This window comes from Lampris incognitus, chromosome 11 (assembly GCF_029633865.1).
Source record: "Lampris incognitus isolate fLamInc1 chromosome 11, fLamInc1.hap2, whole genome shotgun sequence".
Lineage (NCBI taxonomy): Eukaryota > Metazoa > Chordata > Actinopteri > Lampriformes > Lampridae > Lampris > Lampris incognitus.
Window position 1 is genome coordinate 4,713,223 of NC_079221.1, and position 25,021 is coordinate 4,738,243.

Sequence of the window (25,021 nt, forward strand, 5' to 3'; positions counted from 1 at the left end):
GGGAGCTGTGAAGGTTTTGTTGATTGGCTTTATTCATTCCTCTGATTATGGTGCTGTATTGTGTTTCTAGAAAAATGCTATTTCTAAGCGACATTAGCAGCCTTGTCGATTTAGGCTGCAGTAAAACGGTATTGACTCTCGTTCCACCGTATTAACTGAGCCCTTTATTAGGTCTGACTGCGTATGGATGTATTGCACCTTTTCCGACTGAATTTTGGGCTTGCTTTTTTTCCACAGTGCTCTTTCACAGTTTGGCTTGCTTAGTCACACCTGCGGGTCTGCAACGTGTGTATTTACAGGTGTATAGAGACGTCCAGCAGCTTGAATTGCATGGGTGTTCTGTCGGTGTGAACAGCTGGTAAATTTAGGCTCTTTCGACCACGATCTGAAAACAAAAGAGTAGTGACTGGTAAATGACGTAAAAATTTATTAACATTATTTGTGGGGGTTTTTTCCTCACCAAAAATGGTCACAGAAAAGGCCGGCTTGTTCTCCGACCCTTTACCCTTCGCATTCCAAAAAACCCCTGCCCTTCCAACACATCACCCCCTTCAGACCTATTGCCCTCCACAATGCTACGGTTCCCTCACTCTGCGCGGCAGAGAGAGATCCCCTGAGAGCGTCTGGGCGCCTGTTGGCGCTCCGAAGTTCAATGAACAGCGCAAATTGCCTGAGGAGTGGAAAATTCCTCTGTCACAGGGGTGCTCTTATCAGCAGAAGCCAGATGGAGCTTCACCGTGGACGCATTATCTATGTGAAATTGCTTTTTTCTCCCAGGAAACTCAAGGATTTGCCCCCACCTCCCTGGCCCATAGAAAGAAATGGCCAGAGGCCGGATGAAAAGAGGCCCTGCTCAGCCTAATTTTAGTAACACCTATCTGTTTTTGCCATCAGTGTACTTTGTTAAAGGGGTTTAGTTGTTGTTGTTTTCTCCAGTTTTTGAGAAAGGGAATTGAGATGTGTTTGGCTATGCATGGGAAATACACAGTGGGGATTTTGCATGGGGTCTGTGAATGGAACGGCTTTTATGCTGATGGTCCATCTTGTGCAAGTCAGTCTTGGAAAGCTGTCTATTCGCTACGGACCCTCTGCTGCTAAACAAGCTCATTTAACGTCAGACGGCTTGACTGGGTTACAACATCTTATAACAATTAAAAATAAGAACAGACTTAGTGCAACTGTCGGCATACCTAACCAAAATCGGAATTTCATGATACTCTGCAGATTTTTCCCACCCCGTATTACAGTTTGTTGCGCCAAAAAGGGTAATCCCAGAAGAAGACACAGACTGTGGACATTTGTGTGCCTGCTAACGGCCACCACTGTGTCTCCTCAGGACCAACCTGGAGTTGGAGCTCGTGCACCGGGGAGGAAACCTGTGCTCCGGAGGGGCCAGTGCAGCTGCCAAGCGTTCCTGTCTCAGTGAGTAGTAACTGGTTTACCGACTCATTTCCACCTCCATTGAAAAAAATCTCTCCTAAATGCTTTTAATTAAATGCACAGCTCGCATTACCTATACTGTGAGTCTGGTATGCAGTGGATTATTGATGTCTTTAATCTTGGTGAACTGGTCCCAGCCTCTACATCCACTGGTTTAGTTTAACTCAAGATCCCTGACCAAATTATTAGGTTCATCAGCTACCACGTCTAATTAAGATTTAGTTTAGCCTCTACAGTCCCTCAGATCATCATTTTGTTTAACCTGCTTATGCCTGTAGGGATACATGGTCATTTCTGTCGTGTTCTTAAAAACTCCAAATCTCAGAGTTGGATTTGAAATGATGGGGTCATGTTGGTACCCTCCCCACTGAAGCACAAATAAAAAATATGAAAAAAAAAAGAAAAAAAAAGGGTGAACCAGAGTTTTCACCTTTGATGTTGTATCTGGGGCCGTTTTTCCACATTTGGCTGCTGTGCTGAAGTTGTAAAAAGTTTTATGCCGTATGATTTTTATTTATTTTTCCCCAGGCAAATCCTGTCGGGCTGCTACCATTAAAATGTGCAGCAGCTCTGGATATTTTTGGATTTGCTTTTGTCTTATACATTTGCCAGCCATATGTTTCGAAAAACTTGCAGGTTTTCATGGAAGTCTTCAGGACTGTGTCGTCTGAATAACATTTGGATTTGTGTACATATTTTTAAATTTTTTTTTTCTCTCTTTACAATTTTACATCGCATTTTAGAAATGTAGTGTACTTCTACGCAGAACAGCTTGTAAGTGCAACACAACAATACATTTATGGATACAAACAGCCAGTTTTGACCACAAGGGACAAAACAACAGCAGGAGAAAGAAGACTGGCAAATGAAGAATTACTGATTATTTATTCTGATGCGTCCGGGTGGCGTAGCGGTCTATTCCGTTGCCTACCAACACGGGGACCTCCGGCTTGGTCGGGCGTCCCTACAGACACAATTGGCCGTGTCTGCGGGCGGGAAGCCGGATGTGGGTATGTGCCCTGGTCGCTGCACTAACGCCTCCTCTGGTCAGTTGGGGCGCCTGTTCAGGGGGGAGGGGGAACTGGAGGGAGTAGTGTGATCCTCCCACGCGCTACGTCCCCCTGGTGAAACTCCTCACTGTCAGGTGAAAAGAAGCGGCTGCCGACTCCACATGTATGGGAGGAGGCATGTGGTAGTCTGCAGCCCTCCCTGGATCGGCAGAGGGGGTGGAGCAGAGACCGGGGTGGCTTGGAAGAGTGGGGTAATTGGCCAAGTACAGTTGGGGAGAAAAGGGGGGGGGTTATTTATTCTGTTGACTACATACTGAAATGCAGGCAAAAAAAAAAAAAATCTTGTCTACATAGTGAAGGGGTCTTGGACCAGGATTAAAGAACAGGCTGATGTAAAGCAGTCAAACATGTTTTTTCAGCGCTCTTTGAATCTGCTCGGCGCAAAACCTGATCCTCATGTTGGCCGTTGTGTTACGTCAGACCTGGCACTGTGCTGTTTAATCCAGGACGATGGTGATGTGTTGCTCATTGTGGGCGACAAGACGTTGTGTCCCAGCAGCCTCTGCGTAGTGAAGCGTTTCAATTGAGATTGAAGCTGTAAGTCCATGTGACCGTTGAACCGTTTGAAAATAAATAAAAAGTTAACAACGGCAGTAAAGGAGAGACGCTAACCCGGGCGAGTTTTGGGGCGCACTAGCTTCCAAGTTAAATGAAACGGACAAATGGGTCAAGAGCTGTTTTAGGTAATCGAGGAGAATCTGACAAGTGTGTCTACTCACAGGGAGGGCGGGCGGTGCTGTCGGTCCGTATCACTGAACCGTATCGCCGTGCCAAAGAAGGCAGAGGCTTGATGATAGTAAATGGGCTCCCGTAGCTGTTCTCATCTGTCAGTGGTTGACTCATCCACCACTTTCTGTGTCGATAAAATTCTGCCCGTGTTCAACACATATTTGACGAGTAACGCTTCATTCGTTCATGGTTGGCCTGGGATCCTACGCAGCCGTGGGACACTGATCCTGAGACCCGTATGACTGCACTTCTTCATCAGAAATGTGAAGTGGCTACAGACCCACGGTTATATTGTGAAGAGGAGGCGTGAAGCTGTTGAGTGGACCAAGGGTGTAGTTATATTACCCAGCTGCAGTCTAGTATGTACATCATACTGAGCACCAACCGAAATCTGGGAAGTCCTTTTTTACAGTAAAAGGATCAGAAATCCTAATCGCAGATGACTTCTTAATGAATGCAAGCCATTTCTTTTTTTTCTGTTTAATTAGTCTGTTCGGTGGTGATGAATTCAATGGGCTGGCTGCGGCAGTGAAATGGCCTGTCATCCTTGAGTGGCTCAAAAGAGATTTCACACTAGAGGTACACCATTTTCTGAGCTACATTAACTGTGTAGCCATGCTGACGGCTGAATTTACTCAGTTGCAGTACATTAGTGTTGGCTCTTTATGGGGAAGCGGATAGGGATGAAAACGGTGGCGTGTGCTAACGACGACAGCCCAGGGGGGTTCCTAAAGCCGATATCCCAGTAGGCCCCTCTGTTGAAGTGATGATGTCGTGGGCCACAAGAAATCTGCCTGGCAGTCCTTTGTGCCTGCCTGAATCGGCTATGCAAAGTTCACCCTTCAAATATCATGCCTTGGGCTTATTCGCTGGCAAACATTTGAATTGAGTCTAGGAGGCTGTGATGCTGCAGGCTCGTATATAACAGACGGCCTTAGAAGATGAAAAGTGTTGACCAGACAGACGGTCGGGCAGAATCCAGCCCTCCTTTCCATCTTTGTCACTTTGTTTGCCAGTTTTGCATGTCGGTACATGTGGTCAAAGTGTCCTGTTATCATCAGAGAATGAATTATCTCTTAGGAAGCATTGGGGGTGCCCCGGAAATCCAAATCCTCTTTGGTCATTCCCAAAGAATAATGTACATCGGTCTTGACTGGGGGATTTTCTGTCTTAAGGAGATGAAGTGTATATTTAATATAAAATGTAAGTGGGGATTTAATGATGATAGAGTATCTTGACTGGGAGTTGAGGACAACTTGTATCTCAAGTCAGATGATTATTAGAAAATACTGTGCATCTCTGTTGAGAAGTGGTTGTTAATGTAGGAAACCCTGATGGTCACAGGGGCGTTTTAAAATGTATAATTGCGGGGCATCCGGGTGGCGTGGTGGTCTGGTCCGTTGCCTACCAACATGGGGATTGTTGTTTCGAATCCCCGCGTTACCTCCGGCTTGGTCGGGCGTCCCTACAGACACAATTGGCCATGTGACTCTGCAGGTGGGAAGCCAGATGTGGGTATGTGTCCTGGTCGCTGCACTAGCGCCTCCTCTGGTCGGTCAGGGTGCCTGTTGGGGGGGTAACTGGGGAGGAATAGCGTGATCCTCCCACGCGCTACGTCCCCCTGGTGAAACTCCTCACTGTCAGGTGAAAAGAAGCAGCTGGGGACTCCACATGTATGGGAGGAGGCATGTGGTAGTCTGCAGCCCTCCCCGGATCAGCAGAGGGGGTGGAGCAGCGACCAGGATGGCTCGGAAGAGTGGGGTAATTGGCCGGGTACAATTGGGGAGAAAAGGGGGGGGGGGTAAAAAACAAAACTTTTATCATCTCAGCGATGCAATGCAGTGAGAGGAGTGTCATGGCAGGTAGCATTATGGGAATGCAGGAAAAACAGATCAGTATCTGAAGAACTACCAACGCTTGTCTCTCCAACCAGAGCAGCAGCAGACTTTTATCTGATAAAAGAGCCGTGAGCTGGTTTTACTGGACTCGAGACGACACTGTGTACTGGACTCGGGACGACACTGTTTCCTGCCAGACCGAAGGGCATTGGCTGACGCTGGTCTATGAGTCTCCAGTGGCTTGTCACTCCAAGGTGTCAAGCTGTCTCCCAGTGGCGAAACGCCAGCCGGTCCATCCAACACTGGACCCGTCACTCCACTTTCACTCATTGTGCCGTCTCCATCATCACCTGTGGAGGGCAGTGTTGCTCTAGTTGTGGAAAGCTCGTGTGTCAATAATGCAGAGCTGGTTAAGTCAAGTGTTTTTTTTGCTGCATTATAACGTCATAACTCCCCTGAAAAAATGAAATCAAATGGGATTAGAGTCGCTCGTTGGTAGTCTGGAAGTGTTGCCCAGAGCAGGCTTAGGTTGCACAGAAGGTTGCTGTGCAGCACCTCCAGATGCTGCTGAATGGAACCGATCAGTTTAGCAGAGTTAGTTTGAAAGACGGTTCGTGTGTGTCGTGAATGGGCTGCTCTCATGCTAGTTTTAAACTGTGGCTTAAATGGGTGCTGACATGGATTTAGGTCATAATGAGGAAAAAAGTAGGTTAATTTGATTCTGGGTTAATGAGATAAAGAGAAGGACATGTTTCCAGCTGGGGATTCGTTACCTAATATCCTGTGTCCTTTTTAAAACACAAGGCCTTTATCACAGAACTTTTCTTTCACTGTTTTTTTTTAATCTTTTTATCACTTTAGACTTAAAAAGACATGAGGTTATTATGGCTTTTTCTGACCCTCGTGCAAGCCGACCATTGTGAATGTCACAGTGCTGTATGTCTAACAGGTTTGCTTGTGTCATAACGAACACGGCAAGCTATGAACGGTCTTGCTATCAAAAACCAATGTGTCAGAGAGGGAGAGAGAGAGAGTGTGTTTGTGTGTGTGTTTGGAGGTAGGGGTGGTTGTTCTTCATGTTCCATTAGTCTCAGAACAGGTGTGACCTGACCAGAGAAATGCCGGGGGCTGTCGAGCGGTTCCGCATATCCATCTGGCCTGGCCTGGTTTTCACCCGGCCAAACCACCAGCCGGCTCCCAGTGCAGTCGGTTCAAGACAACCGTGTCCATATGATCTAACTGTTATACGGGTGGTGGTCAGGGGCGGGGGTCTCGACACGAGGGTAAACTGGTACAGAACTAGTTTTGGGCTTAGTTTTTCTTCTTGAACATAACACCTTTTTTTTCCTCTCTCCATTTTGTCTTTCAGATCAGCTGTTCCATGTGCTGGCGATGCACATGCGTCTGTACAGCATCGATTCAGCCTACAACCCCTGGAGCAGGCTGACTCGGGTTACGCAAAGCAGAGAGGCAGAGTGAGTGGCTCTTTCTTCATCGCGCCTCGTGTCCCTGTAGGGAATCTATTAATACACGCCTCCCTGTACCTCACAGCGGAGGCCGCTTTCTCCACGCTCGCTCACGCACAAGCACGTAATCACAGTGCCACCCTGCCCTCTCTCCAAACACCACCGTTTCCTCCTGCCCCCCGAAACAGCTTTTTCACCCTCGCACACAAAAGAGGAGCTAAAAACAGAATAAGGGGAAGGGGGACGTGCCCGGTTGCCATAGATACCAATAATTGCCGCATCTGGCAAATTACCGGGGCGCTCCACGGGGGGGGGGGGGGGACGACGACGACCCTGTCAAAATCACTGCACTGGGAACAACTGCAACACACCACAGTGAACCAGCACCGCCACAGCATGCCATCTCAGTCCACCCAGCTTCACAAAAACCCATATTTGAACTAAAACCATGCCCCCCCCCCCCCCCAACAAAAATACACCGTCAAATAGGGTTTTCCCTGTGCTTTGATTTGTGAGGTCATACACGTCCATCTCCTGTTTTATTGTCGGGTTTGCTTGCCGGGGGCCATGGTCTAAGCAGCTGTGACAGACCCGCTCGCAACACTTAAGGATATAAGATGAGCTTTAACAACCTTTTCTCCTTGTTAGTGGTGTGAAGACAGCTCTTACACCTGTTACTGTTAAAGAGCTTGCAATCATGTGGTAGTCTCGGCGGAGCCATTTGGTGGTTAAAAATACCTTGTTAGAGATTCAAGAGGCAGCGCTGTCATTGACGCCCCTCGGCGGTCAACCTGCACTGCTTAAATAGGGCAGAGAAAGGAGATGGGGTTTTTTTTGTGTAGATATAAAAAATTACCCTGATGCTCTTTGTTGGAGTACATTTAGATTTATGAAGGCCTGTAAATTTGGATCTGTTATGATGCAATTCAGAAATGATTGCATCTATTAAAATTTCACTATATACAAGTGTGCGAATTGCATGCAGCAGACCTGGTGGAGAATCAGAAGCACCTTACTGTGAGCTTTTCTTCTTCTTCTTTTTCCCTTCCCACCGCACAGTGGAATTAACCGGTGAGTGCCTCGGAAATGGAAGGTATTATTCCGTAAGTGCTGCTGCCTTCATTCAGAATCCCCCCCCCCCCCCAAGGTTCTCTGGAAGTAGAGTGGAGGTTGGAGCCTCTCACTGGGTCGTCATCAGCGAAGAAGACGTTTAAACGCGGGAGGCATACGATGGCAATATGTTACCAGGGTTACATTAAGGAAACGGGCCAGGGGACCAGAGGAAGTGGGCCTCTTTTCAGCCGCGGTGAAGTGGAGGGCCCGTAAAAGCCACGTATTTGTTTAAGCAAATATAAAGTGTGGCGTTCTTGCCGAATACCACCTCAGCCCCCTAATGAATAAGACGTAATGAATATTCTCTGTATTTGAAAGGCGTGGGTAATTCCTATTTTGTGAAGGACCTGCATTTTACCATTTTCACGAACATTGAGATGTTGGTCAGACTGCATGAACACGTGTCTTGAAATTATTTATCCGCTTCACGTCTACCCATCAGCTTTGCCCACACAAGGAAATTTTAGGATTTAAGAAAGAAAGAAAAAAACAAGTCTTCTGATTTTAGTGTCTTGTCCTGTGCTGAATAATAATTTGTACATTTTCTTTGCAGCGGCTTCGATGAAGAGAGACCCGAGGTGCCCATGCTGTTCCGAGACGTCCCGTCCCTACTGATTATCTTCGTGCTGACCATGCCACAGCCCCTCCGAAAAGGTGCCGTTCATGTGTCTTGCCCTGTGAGGTTACTGGGAGCTGGGGGCCGTCTCACCACAGCTGCTCCACAGTGGCGGTCCCATTATCAGAGCTAATCATGACTGAGTGGCGGGAGGAGGCTTTTAAGAGTCTCTTATCCGTGCTCCCGTTGCCTCTATTTGGCTCTGAGGATCAGAGCGACAAGGCAGCCGGTGAGGGCTGCGCCTCCTGCCCTTCATCTCTAACCGGGCTCCCGTCGTTAGATCTCCCCTTACTGCGGGGGGGGGGGGGGGGGCACTAAAAGCCCCATCGTGTCCAGTAGGCGCAGTGTCAATGCGGGCTGATCATTTTGTTGATGCCCGCGCAGGGTTAACTGCTGGCAGGGACGTCGGGATCTCTGTGAACGTGAAAGAGGAGCAGACGGCGGTCAGTGTCACTGCTGTGGACAGTTGACATCCTAATAAAAGAACCCAAATAATGTCCTCAGTGTACATTAAAACTTGTGAAGGGGAAGAATTCATTATCTTTTTTTCTTCTTCTTCTCCTTTCCTCAGTTTAATTTTACCCCACGCATCCTTCCTGTAGCCTGAGTAACTACCCCTAGAATTGCCCTTTAGTCCCTGCTGGAGACACCAGCTCTCAGCGTCTGATTAGATTTTCGATGGACTTTGTGTCTTTTTCCATTTCAGATTGATTAAGCCAAACCAAGCATCATTACTGCGCTCACTGCGAGATAGAGAATTGATTTTTGGCACCACAGAATGAGAGGCGCGTGTGAATGAAGCCCATTATTGGCACTCAGCGCACAATGATGAAGGGCGTGACACCTGTGTTTGTTGAGGTTTTTTTTTGTTAATGTTCATTTGTTTGTGGTTAGTTAGGGGTGTTACCTGTCTCCAAAGTTCCCGGCTGTCCTTGGCTGCTGTAAGGGCAATTTTTTTTTTTTTTTGCCCTTTGTCTTAATTCTTTTTGTTAGATTCTGTGCTAATACAATGACTGGCGCCGTCAGCAGTCCTGTCTGGAGGAAGGGGCAAATGATGGGGATTTCGATGGTGAATTTCAGCTCCACACTAAAACCTCTTTCAGATTGAATTCCTCACCCGAACCCCTCTTCTGATTGCCCAGCAGATGCTTGGTGAGGCTTTCTAAGCAGGGGAGAGGACGAGAATAGCTCTAGAGAAAAGAAGCCCATAGATTTCCCCACCAACAACATGACCTTAACCTGTGAATGGCTTTCAGGGTCTTGGACTGGGCGCTCATCGTGCTGGACCTGTAGGACAAGTTTAATTCCCAGTTGATGAGATCTGTTCAGGCATTTCAGCGCCACATTTCTGACTCGGATGCCTGTTGTGTTTCTGTTTAATGCCCTAATTATATTGTTGCTCTTGTCCTTCCGACAGAAAAAACAAGTGAGGGGGTGTCCGGATAGCGTAGCAGTCTATTCCGTTGCCTACCGACACGGGGATCGCTGGTTCGAATCCCCGTGTTACCTCCGGCTTGGTCGGGCGTCCCTACAGACACAATTGGCCGTGTCTGTGGGTGGGACGCTGGATGTGGGTGTGTGTCCTGGTCGCTGCACTAGCGCCTCCTCTGGTCGGTGAGGGCGCCTGTTTGGGGGGGGGCTGGGGGAGAATAGCGTGATCCTCCCACGAGCTACGTCCCCCTGGTGAAACTCCTCACTGTTGGGTGAAAAGAAGCAGCTGGTGACTCCACATGTTTGGGAGGAGGCATGTGGTAGTCTGCAGCCCTCCCCGGATCGGCAGAGGGGGTGAAGCAGCGACTGGGAAAGCTCAGAAAATAGGGTAATTGGCCGGGTACAATTGGGGAGAAAAGGGGGGGCAGGGGTAAGAAAAACAACAAGTGATAATTTTTCCTCTGGTCTCGTTTTTGTATGTCCACCTTCTGTTTTTCACATGACCGGTGTCCCTCTCTCTACCTGCACAGATCACTTCACCTGTGTAGTGAAGATGCTCTACAACCTGCAGTACACCCAAGCCCTTGCCACGCTCTCAGCCAAGTTCAGCCCGGAGGAGAGGCAGGCCTGGAGCATATCTGGAGCACTCAAGAAGGTAAACGGCAAACTTGACACCACATCGGTATGAGCGGCGATCACTAAAACATAACGGCGGTGCGAAAATCACCTTCACTCACTCGAAGCGGTGATTCAAGATGATCACAGTGATGACGGTGGGGGGAAAAGGTCTGGCGAGCCTGGCCCTCAAGCAACCCATTAAGCAGTAAAGTGCTGATGAAATAACTGCGCAGGGGCTGTTACCACTGTGTATATCATTCCCAATGTTTTTTTGACGCCGCGAAGTCACGAGGGACATATTTGAAGGGTCTGTTGTTAAACAAAATTCATTCACTGCCGTTTTTTTTTTTTTTGTCGGTTTATTGTTCCTCGGGGCCAGTTCACGACCACAGTAAATTGTTGCGTATCACCCGGTATTGGGATGATCAAGCTCCTTTCCGAGCTCATTTATGTGCGTTCCTAGAGGACAATATCGATCTTCATTATCTCGGAGTATGATTGCTGCAGAGCGTGGTAATAATTGGCTATCCGTCTTAAGTCTATTAAATCTGTGTTAGTGAGTGGCTGGCTCGAATGTCAATAGACGAATAGCTGAAACCTTCTCTTGAGGCACGGTAGAATACCCCGCCACTACAATGTCACAAACAATGCACCTGTTCGTGACCTGACGGTATTACACAACTCAAGTCCCCACACAGCACGCCGTCCATACTTGGAGCGGTGCCATTGTACTTAAATTGAAGCTGATAAAAAAAGATGCAAAGTCAGAACAAAGATCAGAATCCACAGGGAGGAAATCCATAGACATTAAATTCCTCCTCTATAAATCTACGACGGAGGACGGGAGGCGAGATAAGACGGACACTGTTTTATATTCCCCCACCTTCGGCTTGATAAATGCCGGCAGCTTTCCCTCCGTATAAGATATTAGTCAAACCAGTTGAATTTTTATCAGAACACGCGTTCAGTCACATCTCCACGGTTTACCAGACAGTCAAATATTTCACCGTGAGAGAAGAATCGTTTCCTCTGCTTATTCTGCATAAGTTATTATATCCCAGAGATGGATGGAGGATTAGAAGGATGCTGAGGGGGTGAGTTTTATTCTGATCCGTCGTAAAAATGACAGTAGAATGGGAGGACGTAATGATGTCACTTCCTCCTGTGCGTTCTGTCACCGAGCAAGTCATTTATGTCCTCAGTGAGGGAGACTAGACCCAGTATTTATTGCATCAATTAAAACCCGAGGTGTGTCCATCACGGTGTTGTCCGAGCAAAAGTAAGCCGGCATGTCGACCAGGAACACTCAGGAACTCGGGGCAGGAGGGGTTCCACGCTCACAGTGTTGTGTTTTCTGCACACACAGCAGATGGCACTGAACGTTCATTTATGGTTGTGTGCTTTACCATTTGAGCTACGCAGTGGAGTTCCCCTGTAAACGCTTTTGATTCCACCTCCATTTCATCAAGATCCTTTTTTTTATGGGCATCACCACTCAAGTTAAATTTTTAGTCTGTGTGAAATTTTGCCATGTATATTTAACAATGAAGTGAGAGAATATTTTTTGGATTTTTTTCCCCCTTTTTTTCTCCCAACCAGAAGAATTTAACAAAAGAATTCTCAATGGAGAATTTGAAAAGGAGCAGGAGGAAGGAACTACGTATAATTTCCCGCTCCCTCTCTAATGCTCAATTAATAAACCTAAATAATAAGCTTAAGGGGTAGTCCAACCTTGGGGGTCGTCCTCTGTGTGGAGTTTGCATGTTCTCCCCGTGTCTGCATGGGTTTCCTCCCACAGTCCAAAGACATGTAGGTCAGGTGAATCAGCCGTACTAAATTGCCCTTAAGTGTGTGTGTGTGTGAGTGAGATGGCCTGGTGGCCTGTCCAGGGTGTCTCCCCGCCTGCCACTCAATGACTGCTGGGACAGGCTCCAGCATCCCTGCAACCCTGAGAGCAGGATAAGCGGTTCGGATAATGGATGGAGTGAGAATAATAAGCTTAGTTTTTCATGTATCAGAATGTCCTTCTCAATATCTATCTCAGAATGGCTCAGTAAAAAACAATAAAAGCAATAAAAACAAAGATAACAATGATTTCCAAAAAGCACCAATAACAGCATATGCAATACAATACAAAACAATAACGGGGGAGATTTTATTGTGTGAAGCACTTTGTGGTAAATTTGTTTGTATGAAAAATGCTATACAAACAAAGTGATTGATTGATTGATTGATTGATTGATAATGTGGCTGATGGTAAAAATGGAAAAAGTTCACAGTGTCTTAAAAATGACCTAACATTTATTTTTTAATAAATGCATTGTTGCCAATCTAATAATGATTGGCAGATGTCTGTTATGTTGACTTTTGGTTTTTGATACTTTTCCTCAATTTAAGAAAAAAAGCCTTTTGAGTAAGTAATATCAGCTTCTATTTCCACATGTCCAAAGCACATTTATCATCTTTAAAATACATTTCTCCCCTAAACTGTGCTGGGCTGAAAAAGGAATCCAAATTCTAAACTGTTACTCTGGAGGAGGATGGGACAGTTACATGCAGCACTTTTGGCCCTCACACAGTTAAAGTACTTTTAAAATTCTGTTCCCAGAATGCCGCCAATGCTGAGAAGTCTTTTGAAGCCCTACTCAGCCATGTTGTCAGTGAGCTCTCCAAGGACAAAAGTGTCTACACGGCCAAAACTGAAGAAACGACGATGGTAAGAGCACACGATACGACCACTGTGTGAGCGGCTCGGGAAACACTGTCAACAGTTCGCATCTCTCTTCCCTTGTATTTTGGTTGTGTTCGTGTTTGTTTTGCATTTTCTCTTACGTGATGAATTGCCCATTACCCTGAGAGACAAGGCTATGAATGTCTCCGCCGGTCTCTGCGAAGGAGATATACATCATGCCATTATCAGCCGGCTGTTGGCTGGTTATTGATGAAGCGTTACTGTTGCTGCTTCTCTCCCCAGCTGAGCTCCAGTGTGTGGTCCCCACAGTCCATAGAGTTCAGCCTCCAGCAGTTCTGCCTGCCCTTCCTCCGCCTCTCCTGCCTCCTGCAGCATCACCTCTACGGAGACAACCTGGCAGGCTGCTTGGTATGCCCACCCCCACATGTCATCATAACTGCGTGGCCCTGCCCTGCTCTGTATCCCAGCAGTTCTCCCCCCACAAACCTGATCCTCACCTGTCTGATCCATTCACCTGGTTTGATTTGTTCTGTAATTTGTCCCCCCCCCCTCAATATATTTTGAATTTCTCACAATGGCAGTTAAGATGGATGCAATATTCCTGGCTGCTCTCTTTCAAAACATAGGAAATTGAGACATTTAACAGCTTTGAGTTTTATACGTTCCCACTTTGCTTGGCAGTATCTGACTCTGAGGAGTGAGAGATGCAGAGTTGCAAAGTAACTCACCTTTCAGTTTCTTTGTGTGTGTGTGTTGTCAGGAGGAGGAGGAGTTCTCAACCCTGGCTGTTTGTCTGGGGCTCATAACCCCAGCCTCTCAGCCTTCCAACCCTATGCACAGTGCCTCATGTCTGGAGTGGGCAGTGAACGCCTTCGACCTGGTAAGCCAGTGGTGTGCCGAGGTCACGGGACTCTCAGAGACGCAGGCCGAGCAATCTCTGGTAGGTTTTGGGTAGTTCATACTCAACTAAGTTCTTTTCAAACATGAAGGAAAAGGTCGTTGAATTTGAAAATTCTGAATTCTGGAGTCAAAAGAAATTATGGAAAAATTATAGTTATCTAAAATTTGTGCTTAAGCCTGTCTGACATCAACCTTGGACACTGAAGAAGCTATAGGTATATTGTGATTGAAAAAAATAAACCAACTAAAGCCTCCTACAGGCTGTGCGATGTGGGCCGTCTCAGATGAAAGGTGACTAAACCTGGCGATATCTTTGGTCGTGGCTCCAAAACGGTGGTCCTACGTCGCACTGTGAGACAGGTTCAAAGACGGCCGATATTACGGTCTTGCGACCGAAGATAACCAGGTACGAAAGTCTGACAGTGTCAGAAATGTAGGATGACCATCTCACAATGTGACTGCTGCTACGACCTGCGGCTACTAACCAACCAATAGAGATGCAGCACGAAATGACACCGCCACACAGAGTCTTTGCTGGTGCTAAACACAAACAAACACGCTGTTAGCATCTGTGACCCAAATGCCATGGATTCAACAAAACGAGCTGTGGCGACTAATGAACTGGACTGGACTCCTGCTTGGTGTCATGTTGCTGTACCAGCGGCGTAGGTTGATTACGCACGCTGGTGACGTTTTTGTGGACTCGCGTCGTAGCCTGCGATTCAGTAGTGTTATCATCGTACAGTCTACACACATCACACTTGATGTCGTGCCCAAGTTTATTAGGTCCATATCACACAGCGTGGCCTGCAGTAAACTTACAGGACTGCTAAAATCTCACAGTCTGTAGGAGGCTTAACACATTTTACCCAGCATTTTTTTTTTTTCTTCCTGATTGCATATGTCCCAGGTTATGGCCCAAATGGGACTTGGTACGTTCAACAAGGAGGTGAAATATACACAGAGAGATATCGGCTATAGTAATTTCACTAAACTATGTTGAGGAAAAGTGAAAGTGTGGAAGAACTGTGTTGGAACCCTTTCAAGAACATCTACAAAACAGCTCTGTGGTGTCTTCGAAGCACACATTCCTATACTTAACATACCATGACAGCTTGAAACTGACCTTGGCCGTCATAGGCCGTGGCTGTTGCCGTGTCTGTCGCTGTGTGTGTTGCTGGTCTCTCCGGTCTTCTGGGAGAGTGATGGCAAGACAAGCCGTGTGTCTCGCATCCTTCTTTGTCATTCGGTGCAGTGTTGAGCGTAGGTGCCGTACATCACCTGATGGGAAGTTGGGAGTGCCTTGTGAGGCAGTTCTAAATTTGTTCCCAGATGCCCCGTAACTGAGGGGACATTATTTACTTTCACGTCCTGGAGCTGAAGGACAGCCTGAGGACTGCGTGGGAGTCAGGATTTTTAAGATTTATTATGTAGAGGGTGAAAACAAGTCAGATGAGCTCTGCTGCTTATTGTTTAGTAATATTTCTGATGACGGCCGTGAAACACAGTTCGATCATGATCTTCTGCATATTTCATCTCCATCTGGAAGTCGGCGTTTTTCTGATGCGGGTTTACCGAGAGAGAGCAGGTTAATAGAAAGCCTAATCTTTTTTTTTTTTTTTGTTCTTAATTGCTTCTCCGTCATTGACTCCCCTCATCAGGATTCTGGTAAGAGGTTGAACACAGGTATGGGTGAGCCGCTGGGTTAAATGAAATGGACTTCAAATGTTTTAATGGTCCTCTCCTTTGCTCATCCTTCCCAGACCTTGCTTGTCCAGGATCCTGTGTGGGCGGCGCCCCGCCTCCTCCAGCTGCCTGACAGCTACAATATCATCTTCCAGTACTATCACAGAAAGGCCTGCACAGCCTGCAGAAAGGTGCCAAAGGACCCCGCGCTGTGCCTCGTCTGTGGCGCCTTCGTCTGTCTCAAGGGGCTGTGCTGCAAGCAGCATGGTATCTGTGAATGTGTTTTGGTAAGTCTCCTAATCTCTTTTTCAAAAAAGACAACAAAAAAAATAGCTGCTGTTGTGTTGTTGCTGTCTGACAACAAGGTGTGTGCTACACCATCACATATCATTGTATGTGAGGGTGTAGCACACACTTTAAAACTACTGGCAGTTATGAAAAAATAGGCAGCGGTTACGCGGACAAAGTGACGGCCGTCATCAAGGTACATAATGTTACGGGGTATTGTAAAAGTCGTGTCATTTCACTACCTCTCCTTAAAAGTTGAACTGTGGGGAGTTCTGATTTCTGTGTTTCTGAAGTTGTGTCTGACCGGATTCCAGGTTAAAAAGTATGTAGAAGGACGTCCGGGTGGCGTGGCGGTCTATTCTGTTGCCTACCAACACGGAGATCACCGGCTCGAATCCCCGCGTTACCTCCGGCTTGGTCGGGCGTCTCCGCGGACACAATTGGCCGTGTCTGCGGGTGGGAAGCCGGATGTGTGTATGTGTCCTGGTCGCTGCACTAGCGCCTCCTCTGGTCGGTCGGGGCGCCTGTTCAGGGGGGGGGGACTGGGGGGAATAGCGTGATCCTCCCACGCGCTACGTCCCCCTGGTGAAACTCCTCACTGTCAGGTGAAAAGAAGCGGCTGGTGACTCCACATGTATGGGAGGAGACATGTGGTAGTCTGCAGCCCTCCCCGGATCAGCAGAGGGGGTGGAGCAGAGACCGGGACGGCTCGGAAGAGTGGGGTAATTGATCAGGTGCAACTGGGGAGAGAAAAAAGAAGCATGTAAAATGGAGATGAAGTATTTTCAAGGCTCAGCGTTTTCGGTTTTTAATTTTCAAAGCCATCCAGCGTGCCGAATTTCCCCACAAGAGGGCACTGTTATATAACCTCACAGGAACAGGAACAACTTTTGGATCGGTGAAAACAGAAAATCCGGGTGAAAATCAGTTTAAACCGATCTGCTCCTTCTAAAAAATCTGGGTAGTTTCCGGTGAAAATGGGTAAAAACCGAGAACGCCGAGCCTTTTGAGTATTCTGCAGTGAAACCTTGTCTTGTCTTGTCTTGTCTTGTCTTGTCCCCCGGTCACTCCAGCACTCCCAACACTGTGGCGCGGCTACGGGCATTTTCCTGCTGATAAATGCCTCGGTGATAATCATTATCCGTGGACATCGTTTCTGCCTTTGGGGTTCTGTTTACCTGGATGCCCATGGAGAGGAGGACCGCGACTTACGGTACAAATACACAACACTTTGTCGTATCGTCCGCACAACCTTGAGCGACGAGCTTTATGGTGCCAACACATTTTAACCCAGCGCCCGTCTTTGCGTCGAGTCGGCGAGGTGAAAGGAGGAGCTGCTCTCACCGTTCTGTCCTTCTGCTCTTTCACCAGCCGCGGCAAGCCGCTGTTCTTATGCGAAGAGCGGTATCGGGTGTTGGAGCAGCAGTGGGTTTCGCACACGTTCGACCACATCAACAAGCGATGGGGGCCTCATTACAACGGACTCTAAGTTCTGCCGATGACAAGCTACAGCCCCCGACGGAGAAGTTGTCTGGTTTATGTGTCTGCCTCAATTAAAACGAAAAAAATTAAAAAAAAAAAAAAGAATCCTTGGGAAGCTTATGTGATATACACAAATCATGCAGTGAGGGTGTTGCTGCCACAGCCTTGGTTTATGTGAAGTTTGGTGTACAATCATGCCTAAAGACTAACAAGTACGTGTGTTTATTTTAACGATTTACCGTGTGGTTTTCAACAGCGAGAGAAGGAAATTGGCAAGCGAAAGCACAACTTTGCCCCTGAAACGAGACTCGTTCGGAAGAGGCTTCTGAAGCCCATACTACATGTTCGGCTGAGCTCCCCTTCTGAGTTTGATTATACATATTATATATATATATTTTTTTTTTTGGTCGCCATTTATAAGGTCAATGCATATCCCTCACCCATCAGAATCTGCTCCGCCATGCTGGCATGAGGTCCGACCTGCAGACGAGTGCTGCCGTGCCGCTGCAGTGCCCTCGCGATTGTTGAGTTGTAAAGGAGGGCGGGACAAGTCCAACCATCAACACTAGAGTTTGTTGCAGACAAGCGAAGGCTCTCTTTTATGGGTCTAGTTGCAATCCATCCTCAGGAATTTTCTTTTTTCTTTTCTTTTCTTTTTTTTTTTTGCTGTTTAAAATACAAAGTTTTAGGTATTTAAAGAAATGCTGCTGTTCATTGTTTGAGTTTAGTAACTTTACCTTTTGTGAAGATTGTTTTTTTTTTTTTTTTCTAAGGTTTTGCTTCGAGTTTATAGTCGATGGCTGGGAACGTTGAGTCAAAGCTCGCTTCAGTGTTGAGAGAAGCACGCGGTCGTTTCTACATTGCTCTCATTGCTGTCTTATCTTAAGACATTTTTTTATCCGAGTCTTTTGAGTTTCGGTCGTTTCTGAGAAGAAACTCTTGAAAGGCAAAAAAAATTTACAGGGGCTGCAAAACGTCAGGAATGAGTTGCCGCCGCCGCCGCGAGGTACATTCATCCAGCTCTTCATCGCCAGTGCTCCCCCCCCCCCCCCCCCCGTCAGCCCCTCATGGCCCACATCTGAAATGGGCTGTGTTTTCCGGTAGCTTAATTGGCGTCGTTTCTGAAGGGATTAATAACGCTGTTCCACGGACGTGGTATTCTGCTGCGGTGGCTGGCGCGAGTCAAAGCCGTACTAGAGCATTAATACTACCAAGGCACTTATGATGTTGACTTCTTGGCTCTTTCCCGGTCCCAGTCGATACCTTGATAAACGGAAGGGGGGGCATATATCAAGTTACTTTGCCATATGTTCAATGGTTTTAGGTCTTGAGACGATAATTTTATCAAAGTGTTCTATTAAGGATATATATACCTCAATGAAATATTAGGTGGCTCGGAAAGCGGATGTTGCGTGGCCCTTTGGCGTTACAGTACCATGCCGATAGCTGTCAAGAGGTGCACACGAAAGCCGAACTGGCAGTACAACACCTTTTTAGCCATGGGCCGCCCTTTTATTCACGCAGGTTTTTGTATTTTTTTTGTTTTGTTTTAATAGCTAGCCCTTATTCATCCACAGGTTTTCAAGTTAGTACTAAAACTCAACTCATCCCCAGTCATGTGCTCATTCGGACGTCGCACGAGAATGTTGTGACTCGACTACCCATCGCACACTGCATGACACGCTTCTAGCCACCAGCTCTCGAGTCAAGTGTCTTATCCGCTTCATTTTCTGATTCTCATCATTTTCTTTTCGAGGTCACTTATCCGGTCGTGCCTGCGAGGTTGATGTTCCCCTTTTTAGGGCGATTAAACGGCATACTGACTCCCCCGGTGATACCTCCGACCCCTGGTTTTGAATTTGCTGGTCCACATTGTGCGCCAATGAGGAGTTGTTAAGAGATAAAGTTAACACTTGAACCATCTTCTCTTGAATTCATGCATGCTGCTTTATCTGTTTACTCTGAGTTCCCCCCCCCCCGCCCCTCTAGGCTGCTCTCTTATTTTGCTGTTGCCACTTTGTACATGACCGCAACCGAATAGCCAATGAGCAATGGGTGTAAATTCTAACCGAAAGTTCCTGTGTGTTCTCCTGTATGAATGAAGAGAGAATACAGTACATTACTGTAGGTGCTGACTCAGGCTTTCTGGGTTTGATCAGAAAGTGTGACTTGGTCATTTAAATGCAAAATGTAACATATGTGAATAAAATATAAACACACTAATACGAGTTGGGGGTTGTTTTTTTTTACCCAGTTTACCTGATTTTCAGCGGTTTGTGTTGGTCGTTGCATCGACTCGTCCTTCGTGTAAAATGTCCATTGGCCTTCCAGTGGAAGGTTGAGCCATCTTCACTTCTTCCGACCTCTTAAGCATCGTCTTCTCTGTCCTGATGGGTTGGGGGTTTTGAAGCTCTGGCTTTGCCTTGAACGAACCCTCTATGTAACCGGTAGCTGTAACTTGTCTCTTGGTATTTTAACGAGTGAAAACTGAATTCGTGTTGTGAAAAATGGATTCAAAGCTACAACTGTTTTGCATGAAGTAGTGGCCGCCGGGGGTCTCGTGTAGCAGGAACTTTGACCTCCACACCGGCTGGCCTGGGATCAGCTGATATTTTGCCTTTCGTGCGTTTTACAGGGTGTTTTGCATTCGCTTTTGAACATATAACGAGACCGTTAATATCACAATGTAAGATTTGTTAACCAGCTCTTCAAAACGTCCGTATTATGAAATCAGTAGTTTTGCGTACCTTGTGGTTTTCACTTAAATGACCGAGACTTGTGCTGTCCTGAGAGCATGCATTACACACCTTGTTGGTGGTGGGGTGTATGCACTTGGAGCAATGACAGTTAAGTTGCAAACTAAATGTCCTTCCCAAGATTAAAGAAAGAAAAGGAAAGCTGGAGGCAGCTCGCCGAGAGGATTTCTCGCCATAATGCAAGCTTTGTGCATAATCACTGGCATTCATTTGGGGTGGGGGTGGGGGGGGGCATGGATTTGTTGTACCCAAATCACATAATATATTTAAAGGTACAATCCTTTTTTCTTTCTTTTTTAAATATAATTTATTTGTAAGATTTCCAACACATAGAACAGCATAACATAGAATAACATAAAACACAATTTTTAAAAGAAAGCAACAAAACAAGACAATGTGGCGACAGTAACATACTATACGGGACAAGATGTTGGTACCGTGTGTGTGTGGGGGGGGGGGGGTAGTCAATGGGGACAGAATCCAGTTGGAGGGACCTGACATGTCCCCGGAAGGATTGCCAGATTTTATAAAATGGTCCATTAGCGCCATGAAGGGAGTGTTCAATTTTCTCCAACTTGACGAAGGATGGGGCCTCCTTTATCCAGAGGGTATGAGAGGGGGCACCAGAGGAACACGCCTCGCTGATAATGTGAGAAAAGCTGCAACTCGGTTCAGTCCAAATCCAAATTCGGTTCAGTACAATCCAACCTTGAAGGGGTCGCCCCAGTACCGCTACACAAACCGCAGGATTGGAATCTGCGTCACTCCCAAATGGATTGACAGATCTCTTAATACAACTAAACGAGTAAATCTCAACGTCTTACTATATTTTCTGCTATTCGTGTTGCTGTTGTTTCAGATTGGGAGTTAAATAGGCTCATCTTTTCTATCACAGTCAGCTGAGATGGATACTTTATATCTCCTTGGTTGAGATAGATACTTTATATCTCCTTGGTTGAGATGGATACTTTATATCTCCTTGGTTGAGATGGATACTTTATATCTCCTTGGTTGAGATGGATACTTTATATCTCCTTGGTTGAGATGGATACTTTATATCTCCTTGGTTGAGATGGATACTTTATATCTCCTTGGTTGAGATGGATACTTTATATCTCCTTGGTTGAGATAGATACTTTATATCTCCTTGGTTGAGATGGATACTTTATATCTCCTTGGTTGAGATGGATACTTTATATCTCCTTGGTTCGAGATAGATACTTTATATCTCCTTGGTTGAGGTAGATACTTTATATCTCCTTGTTTGAGATGGATACTTTATATCTCCTTGGTTGAGATGGATACTTTATATCTCCTTGGTTGAGATGGATACTTTATATCTCCTTGGTTGAGATGGATACTTTATATCTCCTTGGTTGAGATAGATACTTTATATCGCCTTGTTTGAGATAGATACTTTATATCGCCTTGGTTGAGATAGATACTTTATATCTCCTTGGTTGAGATGGATACTTTATATCTCCTTGGTTGAGATGGATACTTTATATCTCCTTGGTTGAGATGGATACTTTATCTCCTTGGTTGAGATAGATACTTTATATCTCTTTGGTTGAGATGGATACTTTATATCTCCTTGTTCCCGTTGCAGGCTGCGTGTAAGTGGGCCTCTGGTTTGAATGGCCAGATAAATGCCAGGTGAGGCCTTTAAACACAGCCTCCACTTCTCTGACAGCTTCACTGCAGCTAAACTCGCCGAAGGGGCAGTTACTTGGCTGGTAGAACCCAGTTGATTCACTGAAGGGTAATTGGGTTAAAGCTTTGTAAACAAAGGGGGGTCTGTTAGGGGGCAGCAGGCTCGACAAAGCCTCCGTGCCGGGTCGGCTGGGTGTGTTGTGTGTGTCGTCGCTAGCAGGCGCAGCGGCCGTCCGGGTCGGGTCCGTCCGGGTCTGTTCGAGATGCTGGTTCTGCGGGCCATCCTGGAGCGAGCGTCGCTCAACATCTGCTCTACTCCCGCGTTGAGGAACGCGTCTGTCCCGGGCTGCGGTAAGCTAGACACCGGGGGGGGGGGTCCGCACTGCGGGGCACTTTGGGCTTTTCACATTTTGAAAAAAAAATTCTGTAAAATCTTTTTTGGTTTTTTTTTCTTGTTCAAAAGCTCCGTATTAAGTGGTGTGGAACACATATGTCACCACAGTTTTGATCGTCCTACAAAATCAGTTTGATGTTATGATGCTTTTTTTCAAAGTTATAACAGCAAAATGTGACGTAATGACGCGTGATGGTATGTTTAATTTTCACTTTTTGGAGAAAAAGTTGGCCAAGTCTTAGACTTGCTACGCTAACTTGTTAGCTAGCATACAATGCACAAGGAATATACCTGAATTAAGTGAAGTTTCGTTATTACACTACATGTGTAATAACCATCCTGTCAGATCAGGACATATACACCTTCACATTACTACATGTGTAATAACCATCCTGTCAGATCAGGACATATACACCTTCATATTACTACATGTGTAATAACCATCCTGTCAGATCAGGACATATACATCTTCACATTACTACATGTGTAATAACCATCCTGTCGGATCAGGACATATAAACCTTCACATGACTACATGTGTAATAACCATCCTGTCAGATCAGGACATATAAACCTTCACATGACTTACATGTGTAATAACCATCCTGTCAGATCAGGACATATAAACCTTCACATGACTTACATGTGTAATAACCATCCTGTCAGATCAGGACATATAAACCTTCACATTACTACATGTGTAATAACCATCCTGTCAGATCAGGACATAGAAACCTTCACATTCTGACGTGACTGCTCACATGGCACTTGTCGTTTCCATGGCAACCACATTGTTGTTTGAAAAAACGTTGCTCTAAGATGTTGGGTGTGATGTAATGACAGATGGATGAGGAACAGCCATATTTAACTATAAGAAATGTGCAAATTGCACATATATAAACCATATGAATTTGAAATATGTCTTTTTAAATGATTATGAGAAAACGCAAAGTAAAGCTTTAATGAATTTAACCATTTTTATGACTTTATTATAGAGGGGAAGTTAAAAAGTCTGGGTTGGGGACCAGCCCAAAACAGTGAAATTCTGACACGTTTGAATTTTCAACACACTGAAAAAGTATTAAAATGTCACCACGGAGACACAAATCTGTTTTCCTAGATAACACAACCTAACGCTAACACATACAATTGGGTTTTGTTTTATTTTTTTCAAAAAAATATTTTTTTCTTGAAAATCTGCCCTGGGGTCAGAAAACCCCCCTTAACTGGAGAATCACCGACCTAAGCTTTAAAGTAGTCTGACTAGACCCCTGAGGGGTTTTGGTTTTTTTAAGAGCGACATAACTTGCTTTATAGCCACGGTGATAAACACCCCGTTCACACTCGGCTTTAAAACGCCTTCTGGGGGATCGGACCACAAGTGGACGGCGAGACACGTCACCGTTTACACCTGCGTCTCTTATGCGTCTCCAAATGCGTCCTGCTGACCGCTTGTGATCAGATTTTTTTGTTTTTTATTGAACAAAACATATAAACAAGAAAATATTACATCACGATAGGACAAAAAGTAGTTACAAAAATATAAATTATTTCACAATTAAAATTTACATATCCATAAAAAAAAGGTGGTGATCAGATTTCGTTACTCCGAGGAGGATTTCGTTCGTTACGTCACTTCCGCTACAAGGTCAAAGGGCCTCAGTCAAGCGCCAGATTCGCTGTGAAAACAACAGCTAATGTTTGAAGATGTTTCCAGCACTAATGTACACGTGTAACCGGTTATTTTATTGCCCGGTGCGGGATTCGATACGGGGTGTACTGCACCACAAGGCGGCGTCACTAACCGCTCGGCTAAAGGGTCAGACCCGTTAGCTAGGGGCTAACGTGTTGTGGTGACCCACATCTATATATCGAGAGACATTCACCTAACAGGACGATGTACCTTTAAGGGAAGGGGCGAGGGTCAGATAATGCACTTCCGCTTCCGGTTCACAGTCAGTTCAGTGTCGAATGGATGACATGCTAAGTTGGAGCTAGTAAACTACCTCGACTACGTCTACTCTCACGTCTCCTGTCTCCTGTTTCCTGTTTTCTAACTCCACAGTGTCGTTATTAGTAGTTTACAGTCGTCACCCTCCCCCCGGAAGTGCGCCCTTGCGCTTTGTTATTCCCGCGCTTCGAAGAGACCTCTGAGGATCTGCACACTTCCGGATCCCACCAATGTAAGCGGTTATTTCCTTGCCCGGTGCGGGATTCGATACGGGATGTACTGCACCACAAGGCGACGTCACTGACCGCTCGGCTAACGTGTCTTATACGTGTACGGGGAGGCGGCAAGATGGCGGAGGGAGCGGACGCGGAATAAACAGCTCACGTTAACAAACCCCGAAACCGACAAACTTGGACAAAAAAACCTCACGGGAAACGTTGGAATCTATCGGAGTCGCTCTTAGAACCGAGCAGGTTATTTCGCTCACTTTCTAAAGCACCCTCTAAACTAAAAGTGGCTAAAGCTAACGCGAAGCTAAAGGCTCTCCACATGCACGACTACTGCGGGCCAGAGAACATGGAGACAAACGCCAAAGGCACAAAAACACCACCCTTACACCTCCTGCTGAGCCGCCAGGTCCTCAGGAACCACCCTTACGTCTCCTGCTGAGCCGCCAGGTCCCCAGGAAACACCCTTACACCTCCTGCTGAGCCGCCAGGTCCCCAGGAAACACCCTTACACCTCCTGCTGAGCCGCCAGGTCCCCAGGAAACTACCCTTACACCTCCTGCTGAGCCGCCAGGTCCCCAGGAAACCACCCTTACACCTCCTGCTGAGCCGCCAGGTCCTCAGGAAAACACCCTTACACCTCCTGCTGAGCCGCCAGGTCCCCAGGAAAC

General features: G+C 46.3%; 1 protein-coding gene across 1 annotated transcript in view; it reads left to right on the forward strand.

Annotated features, from left to right (window-relative positions):
• The window catches only part of ubr3 (ubiquitin protein ligase E3 component n-recognin 3), a 55,562-nt gene extending 37,152 nt beyond the window's left edge, over positions 1 to 18,410 (forward strand). Inside the window, exons 30-39 of the mRNA XM_056289130.1 lie at positions 1,337 to 1,422; positions 6,447 to 6,552; positions 8,210 to 8,310; positions 10,234 to 10,358; positions 12,930 to 13,037; positions 13,296 to 13,421; positions 13,774 to 13,953; positions 15,677 to 15,886; positions 16,961 to 17,100; positions 17,259 to 18,410. Coding sequence (XP_056145105.1) covers positions 1,337 to 1,422; positions 6,447 to 6,552; positions 8,210 to 8,310; positions 10,234 to 10,358; positions 12,930 to 13,037; positions 13,296 to 13,421; positions 13,774 to 13,953; positions 15,677 to 15,886; positions 16,961 to 17,100; positions 17,259 to 17,376 — 1,300 coding nt within the window. The 3' untranslated portion in view covers positions 17,377 to 18,410. The remainder of the gene's footprint in view (positions 1 to 1,336; positions 1,423 to 6,446; positions 6,553 to 8,209; positions 8,311 to 10,233; positions 10,359 to 12,929; positions 13,038 to 13,295; positions 13,422 to 13,773; positions 13,954 to 15,676; positions 15,887 to 16,960; positions 17,101 to 17,258) is intronic.
• Positions 18,411 to 25,021: the final 6,611 nt, after the last annotated feature.